This window comes from Pan troglodytes, chromosome 2 (assembly GCF_028858775.2).
Source record: "Pan troglodytes isolate AG18354 chromosome 2, NHGRI_mPanTro3-v2.0_pri, whole genome shotgun sequence".
Lineage (NCBI taxonomy): Eukaryota > Metazoa > Chordata > Mammalia > Primates > Hominidae > Pan > Pan troglodytes.
The window spans coordinates 138,492,807-138,504,101 of NC_086015.1; the positions used below are offsets into that span (position 1 = coordinate 138,492,807).

Sequence of the window (11,295 nt, forward strand, 5' to 3'; positions counted from 1 at the left end):
GGGTGGGATGGGGAGGTGGAAATCCACTCTGGGACCCAAATGAGAGTTCTTCAAAGTTATAGCCATATGTCATTTGCCTAATCACCCAGAGTCTCTTCCCCATTTAAGTTTTTAAACTCAACTCATCAAAGAGAGCATCCAGATGGAAAGAACACAGCCATCCAGTACTTTAAATAACATAGCAGGAAAAGCATTGCACTGATTCAGCAACAGTCTGAGATATGTGGGGAGCTTGTCCTTATACTTAGATAGCGGTTGTCAACAAGCATGCATTTCCATCCCCCACAATTATTTACCAGTCTGTGGCTCCCTCAGGAGTTTGGAGGAATACACAAAATAAAATTATTCAAATAAGATGAGAGCCAGAAAGAGTTTTAAAGATCCATGTGGTCCGGCATTTCCCCCAAGAATGTTCTGAGAAGCACCAGTTGTGGGAAATGTTAATAGGTTCTCCTTGGAAAAAAGGTCCCGCAGTCAAATAAACTTGGGAAATATTGTGTACTTTATCACCCTCTTAGAGATTCACTGCTCATATTAGCATTATAAAGGCCATGAGAAATCCTGAAATAAAGGAACCCATTTAAAATTATTAAATACCATAGAACCATATTTTTGAGGGGCAGGGTTTTATAGAACTGTAGTCTGGGAAATATTTATCTGGTTCCACCCCTTCCATTCAGCAGATTCTGAAATTACATGACATTGGTCCTCACAGGTGGCAAAGCTGGGACACAAGCCTGCTTTTCTGGCTGCCAGTTCAATATTCTGCTACCTGTCCACCCCAGGGCCTCAGTGGTTCCCAGGCTTTGCTGCACACTGGAATCACCTGAGGGCCTTTAAAAAATATTGATGCCTGGTTCTCACTCCCATACCTTCTGATTAGTTGTGGTAAGATCTGAGCATAAGGGTTTTTTAAAGCTCCTCAGGTGATTCTAATGTGCAGCAAAGTTTGGGAACCACTGGATTAAGGTTGGTAAGGGTAAAATTTCACCTTCTACACTCACAGAAGCTCAGATAATCCTACCTTGGAAATTAACTCTACCCTTCAAACACACACACATACACACACCGGGGGGACTTCATGGGCTCTGTGGGCTACAACATGTACCGATAGCACATATTGTGGGATCTGGCAGCCTGTAGTACACATTTCTTATGGTAGAAGATTCATTCATCCATCAGTCTGCGAAAACGTATTGATCACCTGTTATACAATGGGCACAGTGCAAGGTGCTGGGATTCCCTCCTTGCAGCTGGGGCAAACCGGTTGCTGAGTCCCAGGAAAGAGCGGTAGTGATCCACCCCTAGTAGCTGAGCCCCCAGGGACAGCTTCCTGACATTCCAACAGTTTTCCTGCCAATATTCCTGGAGTCCAGCTCTACCTCTCTGAGGTCTATTTTTTTTTTTCAGAAATGATGGAGCCACCACTTTCTCCAGGGAGATAGTTTGAATGTGTGTCTAGCTTTGGATCCACTGAACATCAGAATACATTTCTTAAAAACTAGATTCATTTCCTGATGATGCCAAAAAAAGATGGTTCCTTCCATTAAGAATGACTGTCAAATAGACAGCAAAAATAAATAAATAGAAAAGAAGCACTTACCAGTGGGAAACCAGCTTCCTCATCTTTTAGAGTGAAAAATTGATGTCCCTAGATAATCAGAGGGACTGAGTTCAGGGATAGAAATGAGTGTTTATGAAGACTGGCTACTCCCATTTTCCCACTGTGATTTGCCTGCGTATGGGGGCCATTGTCACGTAATCCCCCAGGATCTAAAAGAATTCTCTTAGTCTGAGAATAATCAATGACAAAGATAAGGGGAAGACCAAAAGGAAAGTGAAACTATAAATTAAGGGATTTCATTCAAAGTAAAACATGTCCACACACTATTAGAGCAATTTGATTTGTTTCTTGAGAGATAAAAGATGGAAAAAGAAATTTAGCAACTTAATAAAATAGATTAATTGAGCAACTTAATAAAATAGATTGTGGGACAATCTGTGAATTCAAAATTCAAGCATGCTTCCCTAAAGTATTTGCCAAAAAGACATGAACACTTTGAGCATCTCAACCAGCAGCATCCCTTGGGAGACTGACTACCAGCTGAAAAGGGCATGGGGTGGGAGAGCCAAGGCATTGTGGACAGAGATCCAGCCAAGCGTTCACCAGGGTGTGATGTGCAGTGTACAAAGCAATCAGCTGTGCTGGGTTCGGGGGGCTTTAGCGGAAATACAGTCAGGACCTTAGAAGAGTTCTGCCAGCATCCCTGCATGGGTGCTGAGAACCAACTTCTCTTGTATTTGAACACCAGCTCCACCACTGCTTACCTACTGTGTGACCTTGAGCACATTACTTAATTTCTCTGAGCCCTACTTGCCTTGTTTATAAATAATTTATAAATTATTATAAATAATAATGCCCATCTCATTAGTGTTTGTGATGGGAGGTTAATGGAATGGTACATGCAAAGTACTTGATCCATTATCTACCCATAGCATGCATGCAAAAAAATTGTTACTGTTAAATTTTTTTTTTCTGTCCATAGCTTATTTTATTTTATTATTTTTTTATTTTTTATTTATTTTTTATTATTATACTTTAAGTTTTAGGGTACATGTGCACATTGTGCAGGTTAGTTACATATGTATACATGTGCCATGCTGGTGCGCTGCACCCACTAACTCGTCATCTAGCATTAGGTATATCTCCCAATGCTATCCCTCCCCCCCTCCCCCCACCCCACAACAGTCCCCAGAGTGTGATATTCCCCTTCCTGTGTCCATGTGATCTCATTGTTCAGTTCCCACCTATGAGTGAGAATATGCAGTGTTTGGTTTTTTGTTCTTCTGATAGTTTACTGAGAATGATGATTTCCAATTTCATCCATGTCCCTACAAAGGACATGAACTCATCATTTTTTATGGCTGCATAGTATTCCATGGTGTATATGTGCCACATTTTCTTAATCCAGTCGATCATTGCTGGACATTTGGGTTGCTTCCAACTCTTTGCTATTGTGAATAATGCCACAATAAACATACGTGTGCATGTGTCTTTATAGCAGCATGATTTATAGTCCTTTGGGTATATACCCAGTAATGGGATGGCTGGGTCAAATGGTATTTCTAGTTCTAGATCCCTGAGGAATCGCCACACTGACTTCCACAATGGTTGAACTAGTTTACAGTCCCACCAGCAGTGTAAAAGTGTTCCTATTTCTCCACATCCTCTCCAGCACCTGTTGTTTCCTGACTTTTTAATGATTGCCATTCTAACTGGTGTGAGATGGTATCTCATTGTGGTTTTGATTTGCATTTCTCTGATGGCCAGTGATGGTGAGCATTTTTTCATGTGTTTTTTGGCTGCATAAATGTCTTCTTTTGAGAAGTGTCTGTTCATGTCCTTTGCCCACTTTTTGATGGGGTTTTTTGTTTTTTTCTTGTAAATTTGTTTGAGTTCATTGTAGATTCTGGATATTAGCCCTTTGTCAGATGAGTAGGTTGCGAAAATTTTCTCCCATGTTGTAGGTTGCCTGTTCACTGTGATGGTAGTTTCTTTTGCTGTGCAGAAGCTCTTTAGTTTAATTAGATCCCATTTGTCAATTTTGTCTTTTGTTGCCATTGCTTTTGGTGTTTTAGACATGAAGTCCTTGCCCATGCCTATGTCCTGAATGGTAATGCCTAGGTTTTCTTCTAGGGTTTTTATGGTGTTAGGTCTAACGTTTAAGTCTTTAATCCATCTTGAATTGATTTTTGTGTAAGGTGTAAGGAAGGGATCCAGTTTCAGCTTTCTACATATGGCTAGCCAGTTTTCCCAGCACCATTTATTAAATAGGGAATCCTTTCCCCATTGCTTGTTTTTCTCAGGTTTGTCAAAGATCAGATCGTCGTAGATATGCGGCGTTATTTCTGAGGGCTCTGTTCTGTTCCATTGATCTATATCTCTGTTTTGGTACCAGTACCCTGCTGTTTTGGTTACTGTAGCCTTGTAGTATAGTTTGAAGTCAGGTAGTGTGATGCCTCCAGCTTTGTTCTTTTGGCTTAGGATTGACTTGGCGATGCGGGCTCTTTTTTGGTTCCATATGAACTTTAAAGTAGTTTTTTCCAATTCTGTGAAGAAAGGCATTGGTAGCTTAATGGGGATGGCATTGAATCTATAAATTACCTTGGGCAGTATGGCCATTTTCACGATATTGATTCTTCCTACCCATGAGCAGGGAATGTTCTTCCATTTGTTTGTATCCTCTTTTATTTCCTTGAGCAGTGGTTTGTAGTTCTCCTTGAAGAGGTCCTTCACATCCCTTGTAAGTTGGATTCCTAGGTATTTTATTCTCTTTGAAGCAATTGTGAATGGGAGTTCACTCATGATTTGGCTCTCTGTTTGTCTGTTGTTGGTGTATAAGAATGCTTGTGATTTTTGTACATTGATTTTGTATCCTGAGACTTTGCTGAAGTTGCTTATCAGCTTAAGGAGATTTTGGGCTGAGACAATGGGGTTTTCTAGATTTACAATCATGTCATCTGCAAACAGGGACAATTTGACTTCCTCTTTTCCTAATTGAATACTCTTTATTTCCTTCTCCTGCCTAACTGCCCTGGCCAGAACTTCCAACACTATGTTGAATAGGAGTGGTGAGAGAGGGCATCCCTGTCTTGTGCCAGTTTTCAAAGGGAATGCTTCCAGTTTTTGCCCATTCAGTATGATATTGGCTGTGGGTTTGTCATAGATAGCTCTTATTATTTTGAAATACGTCCCATCAATACCTAATTTATTGAGAGTTTTTAGCATGAAGGGTTGTTGAATTTTGTCAAAGGCTTTTTCTGCATCTATTGAGATAATCATGTGGTTTTTGTCTTTGGCTCTGTTTATATGCTGGATTACATTTATTGATTTGCGTATATTGAACCAGCCTTGCATCCCAAGGATGAAGCCCACTTGATCATGGTGGATAAGCTTTTTGATGTGCTGCTGGATTTGGTTTGCCAGTATTTTATTGAAGGTTTTTGCATCAATGTTCATCAAGGATATTGGTCTAAAATTCTCTTTTTTTGTTGTGTCTCTGCCTGGCTTTGGTATCAGAATGATGCTGGCCTCATAAAATGAGTTAGGGAGGATTCCCTCTTTTTCTATTGATTGGAATAGTTTCAGAAGGAATGGTACCAGTTCCTCCTTGTACCTCTGGTAGAATTCGGCTGTGAATCCATCTGGTCCTGGACTCTTTTTGGTTGGTAAGCTATTGATTATTGCCAAAATTTCAGCTCCTGTTATTGGTCTATTCAGAGATTCAACTTCTTCCTGGTTTAGTCTTGGGAGAGTGTATGTGTCAAGGAATTTATCCATTTCTTTTAGATTTTCTAGTTTATTTCCATAGAGGTGTTTGTAGTATTCTCTGATGGTAGTTTGTATTTCTGTGGGATCGGTGGTGATATCCCCTTTATCATTTTTTATTGCGTCTATTTGATTCTTCTCTCTTTTTTTCTTTATTAGTCTTGCTAGCGGTCTATGAATTTTGTTGATCCTTTCAAAAAACCAGCTCCTGGATTCATTAATTTTTTGAAGGGTTTTTTATGTCTCTATTTCCTTCAGTTCTGCTCTGATTTTAGTTATTTCTTGCCTTCTGCTAGCTTTTGAATGTGTTTGCTCTTGCTTTTCTAGTTCTTTTAATTAATTGTGATGTTATGGTGTCAATTTTGGATCTTTCCTGCTTTCTCTTGTGGGCATTTAGTGCTATAAATTTCCCTCTACACACTGCTTTGAATGCGTCCCAGAGATTCTGGTATGTTGTGTCTTTGTTGTCATTGGTTTCAAAGAACATCTTTATTTCTGCCTTCATTTTGTTATGTACCCAGTAGTCATTCAGGAGCAGGTTGTTCAGTTTCCATGTAGTTGAGCGGTTTTGAGTGAGATTCTTAATCCTGAGTTCTAGTTTGATTGCACTGTGGTCTGAGAGATAGTTTGTTATAATTTCTGTTCTTTTACATTTGCTGAGGAGAGCTTTACTTCCAAGTATGTGGTCAATTTTGGAATAGGTGTGGTGTGGTGCTGAAAAAAATGTATATTCTGTTGACTTGGGGTGGAGAGTTCTGTAGATGTCTATTAGGTCCGCTTGGTGCAGAGCTGAGTTCAATTCCTGGGTATCCTTGTTGACTTTCTGTCTCGTTGATCTGTCTAATGTTGACAGTGGGGTGTTAAAGTCTCCCATTATTAATGTGTGGGAGTCTAAGTCTCTTTGTAGGTCACTCAGGACTTGCTTTATGAATCTGGGTGCTCCTGTATTGGGTGCATATATATTTAGGATAGTTAGCTCTTCTTGTTGAATTGATCCCTTTACCATTATGTAATGGCCTTCTTTGTCTCTTTTGATCTTTGTTGGTTTAAAGTCTGTTTTATCAGAGACTAGGATTGCAACCCCTGCGTCTTTTGTTTTCCATTTGCTTGGTTGGTAGATCTTCCTCCATCCTTTTATTTTGAGCCTATGTGTGTCTCTGCACATGAGATGGGTTTCCTGAATACAGCACACTGATGGGTCTTGACTCTTTATCCAATTTGCCAGTCTGTGTCTTTTAATTGGAGCATTTAGTCCATTTACATTTAAAGTTAATATTGTTATGTGTGAATTTGATCCTGTCATTATGATGTTAGCTGGTTATTTTGCTCGTTAGTTGATGCAGTTTCTTCCTAGTCTTGATGGTCTTTACATTTTGGCATGATTTTGCAGCGGCTGGTACCAGTTGTTCCTTTCCATATTTAGCGCTTCCTTCAGGAGCTCTTTTAGGGCAGGCCTGGTGGTGACAAAATCTCTCAGCATTTGCTTATCTGTAAAGTATTTTATTTCTCCTTCGCTTATGAAGCTCAGTTTGGCTGGATATGAAATTCTGGGTTGAAAATTCTTTTCTTTAAGAATGTTGAATATTGGCCCCCACTGTCTTCTGACTTGTAGGGTTTCTGCTGAGAGATCCGCTGTTAGTCTCATGGGCTTCCTTTTGAGAGTAACCCGACCTTTCTCTCTGGCTGCCCTTAACATTTTTTCCTTCATTTCAACTTTGGTGAATCTGACAATTATGTGTCTTGGAGTTGCTCTTCTCGAGGAGTATCTTTGTGGCATTCTCTGTATTTCCTGAATCTGAACGTTGGCCTGCCTTGCTAGATTGGGGAAGTTCTCCTGGATAATATCCTGCAGCATGTTTTCCAACTTGCTTCCATTCTCCTCATCACTTTCAGGTACACCAATCAGACGTAGATTTGGTCTTTTCACATAGTCCCATATTTCTTGGAGGCTTTGCTCATTTCTTTTTATTCTTTTTTCTCTACACTTCCCTTCTCGCTTCATTTCATTCATTTCATCTTCCATTGCTGATACCCTTTCTTCCAGTTGATCGAATCAGCTCCTGAGGCTTCTGCATTCTTCACGTAGTTCTCGAGCCTTGGTTTTCAGCTCCATCAGCTCCTTTAAGCACTTCACTTCTCTGTATTGGTTATTCTAGTTATACATTCTTCTAAATTTTTTTCAAAGTTTTCAACTTCTTTGCCTTTGGTTTGAATGTCCTCCCGTAGCTCAGAGTAATGTGATCGTCTGAAGCCTTCTTCTCTCAACTCATCAAAGTCATTCTCCATCCAGCTTTGTTCCGTTGCTGGTGAGGAACTGCGTTCCTTTGGAGGAGGAGGGGCACTCTGCTTTTTAGAGTTTCCAGCTTTTCTGTTCTGTTTTTTTCCCCATCTTTGTGGTTTTATCTACTTTTGGTCCTTGATGATGGTGATGTACAGATGGGTTTTTGGTGTGGATGTCCTTTCTGTTTGTTAGTTTTCCTTCTAACAGACAGGACTCTCAGCTGCAGGTCTGTTGGAATACTCTGCAGTGTGAGGTGTCAGTGTGCCCCTGCTGGGAGGTGCCTCCCAGTTAGGTTGCTGGGGGGTCAGGGACCCACTTGAGGAGGCAGTCTGCCCGTTCTCAGATCTCCAGCTGCGTGCTGGGAGAACCACTGCTCTCTTCAAAGCTGTCAGACAGGGACATTTAAGTCTGCAGAGGTTACTGCTGTCTTTTGTTTGTCTGTGCCCTGCCCCCAGAGGTGGAGCCTACAGAGGCATGCAGGCCTCCTTGAGCTGTGGTGGGCTCCATCCAGTTAGAGCTTCCAGGCTGCTTTGTTTACCTAAGCAAGCCTGGGTAATGGCGGGCGCCCCTCCGCCAGCCTCGCTGCCGCCTTGCAGTTTGATCTCAGACTGCTGTGCTAGCAATCAGTGAGACTCCGTGGGCATAGGACCCTCCGAGCCAGGTGCAGGATATAATCTTGTGGTGCGCCGTGTTTTAAGCCTGTCGGAAAAGCGCAGTATTTGGGTGGGAGTGACCCGATTTTCCAGGTGCCGTCCGTCACCCTTTTCTTTGACTAGGAAAGGGAATTCCCTGACCCCTTGTGCTTCCCGAGTGAGGCAATGCCTCACCCTGCTTTGGCTCACGCATGGTGCGCACACCCACTGTCCTGCGCCCACTGTCTGGCACTCCCTAGTGAGATGAACCCAGTACCTCAGATGGAAATGCAGAAATCACCCGTCTTCTGCGTCACTCACGCTGGGAGCTGTAGACCGGAGCTGTTCCTATTTGGCCATCTTGGCTCCTCCAATCACTGTTAAATTTTTATCATCATTGAGTTTGCAGTGGTTTCTCTATTTTTATGAAATGCTTTCACATAGGTTTAAATGAGATAGTGTATGGCACGTGGGATGCATTCAAGCAGTGTTATGTATTATTATTAACCGAGGAAGAATGCGTGGGTCTAGCACAGGTCAACTATAAGCCACGAACTTGTTCTTATTAATCCAATTCAGTGCTCTATCCTGGACATATTCCTTGGGTTCCTGATTGGGCAGATATTTTAGTTATTTTGAGCCCACTCTTCTTAAAAATGCATACATTAAAATTCACATGGAGGCAGCAAATGGAAACTCAGGGGAAAACATCAGAAGACCAGGTGAGCCCCACATCTTTTCAGTCTCAGTGGGTGATCACTAATTTAGGCAGAAAACTCCACAGAATAACTGAAGCCCCGTATAGTGTGCACTTGGAGTGTTAAAAAATAGCAGAGGAAAATTCCAGTCCATCTGAGGGTCAGGAGACAATGAAGGGGCTGCCTTAGAGCCCGTACATAAGGAACACACCCCTGGAACAAGGCACAGCACTCCCAGGATTGCCTAAGCTGGAGGAACCATTAGAGGAGAAGGAGAAAGTGAAAGTGAGCAGGAAAATCTCTAATTGGAAGTTTGCCAAAAACTTGGGTAAACTTAAGCTAGTTGGATTTTTGTAGCATGGCTACTTCTCAGGAGCATGGCTTTAGTGATGAGTTTTGATCTGCGAAAAGCTAACCTAACACTAAAGTGACTTCTTTTCTGGCTCTTTCCTCCTAGAGACCTCCTGAGAATAGGCATCACCTTGGCAGGCCATCAGAAGAAGATCCTGAACAGCATTCATTCTATGAGGGTCCAGATGAGTCAGTCACCAACGGCAATGGCATGAGAACTCTTGTTTCTTGGGGAAGGAGAGGAGGGAAAAGGACCAGGGTCAAGGGGGACCAGAGGTTGACCACTGTGGAATGTACTGGAGAGACTGGCTTCTCAGCTGAGGAATGCATTTCCATCAGTGAAGAATCAACCGGACCTGTTGCTAGCAGGCAATCTCCATTTCTCAGTGACAGAAGCATGTTTGAGATGCCGTGGGAAACCAAATATATAATAAAAATATAAAAAGGTGATGTTCAACAGAAGTGAAGACAAAACAATATGCATCAGGAGAACAAGAGTAAACCCAGCTCCCACTCTCAGTGGGCTGGAGTTGCCCAACCACAGGAAGAAAGGGAAGGAGGTAGAGGGAAGAAACAGAAGCAGTGTTCCATTTTCTTCCTCACCAATGACATTCTTTTCTTTTCTCCTTTTGTACTCCTCCCTGAGAGTCCCCTCCCTTCTCCCACACTCGTTTCCCTTTGCTCATGACTCCTGTAGGGAAGTTTCTTCAAACAAAACCCAGCTCCTGAGTCTCCAGATGTTGTTCTGTCAGTTGCCAAAGGACTTTGCTGACCACTGCATGGGGATCCAACCAATTCAATTAATGTCTTCATATTGAAGAAGAGATGTACCTTCAATTGAAAACCTCGTTTTTCTTTTGTTTGCATTTTCTGCAAAAAGGAAAAAGAAACCACAAATTGGGGAAAAAAAAAGAAGAAAAACCTGTTTCCGTGTGCAAAAGCACACATATGTATGTCTGTGTTATAAAATGACTGTGCTTGTTCGTAACAGATGCAAACAAGAAAGAAGAACTGGGAAGTCTTTGTCCCTAGGAAATCCAAAGGGGCTGGAATGTGGTGTTGGTTTGGCTTTCTGGTTGGCCCAATCGGCCTATTGGCTCAATGGGAAGAGAGGAGAGGGAGAAAAATAAAATGAAAGGAAAAAAAAAGTTTGCAAATTCAGACAGGAAACAGGTGAGTAGTTTGAATTGGATGCAGTGTGGGCCATCCTGGAATGATACTGACTGATTAATTATTCCTGATAACATCTGAAGAAAAGGAGAAGGAAAGTGTTTCTGGAGAATGTTCTTTCACATCACTGGAATCTGCAATTCAAGAAGTGACAAGGGAGAATTCTTGCTTTACCTATGGACTGGCTTAAGCCATGTGGCATCCGAGGAATGTTTCAAATGTGTCTGTGTTTCTCTTTACATTCCTTATTGTACCTCATTGTTCAATTCACTTTTGTAAATTCCACCTAACATTTAATTATTTTTAATTTCTCCTTTTACCTTAATCTCCTTGCTAATTTTATCTGTCTAATTAAAAAGAGCAGAAGCATGTCTGGGTTTACGTAAAATGGTGTCAGAGTGTGTCTCCCTGGATCCCAGAGGGTTGTCCCCAAATTTCAGGAGAATCCTTAACAACTGTCCTTCTTCTTTCTAATGTGGGAGGGAGGGAACACATCCTTGACCCCATGAATGCCAAGAAGCAGAATGTAGTAAACTCTCTGGCACTGATGTGATCCAAAGGAAAAACTGAATAAATAAGGCTTAAGAAGTCGCTGGCAAATAAACATAAACAATCACCATGAATACACTATCAACCCTGATTTTAGTTTACAGACTGCATTTGAGAAGTCCACATCCAGGCCAATTTTGTAAATGTAGACTGCTTGCTTGTGGTTTATCTATGAACATGCAGTTGGGAGTGAAGAGATATGAGGCAGTGAAAGGTGTTATGGTTGCCAAGTAGCTCATTTAATACATGCTTACACTGATAATAGCCTTTTCCCCTAGTCATTGT

The 11,295-nt window shown here is 41.6% G+C and overlaps 1 protein-coding gene across 1 annotated transcript in view; it reads left to right on the forward strand.

Moving 5' to 3' along the window:
- EPHB1 (EPH receptor B1) overlaps positions 1-10,849 on the forward strand; it is a 467,125-nt gene extending 456,276 nt beyond the window's left edge. Inside the window, exon 16 of the mRNA XM_001151617.7 lies at positions 9,398-10,849. Within this exon, the coding sequence (XP_001151617.1) occupies positions 9,398-9,506 (109 nt within the window). The 3' untranslated portion in view covers positions 9,507-10,849. The remainder of the gene's footprint in view (positions 1-9,397) is intronic.
- The last annotated feature ends 446 nt before the right edge of the window (positions 10,850-11,295 follow it).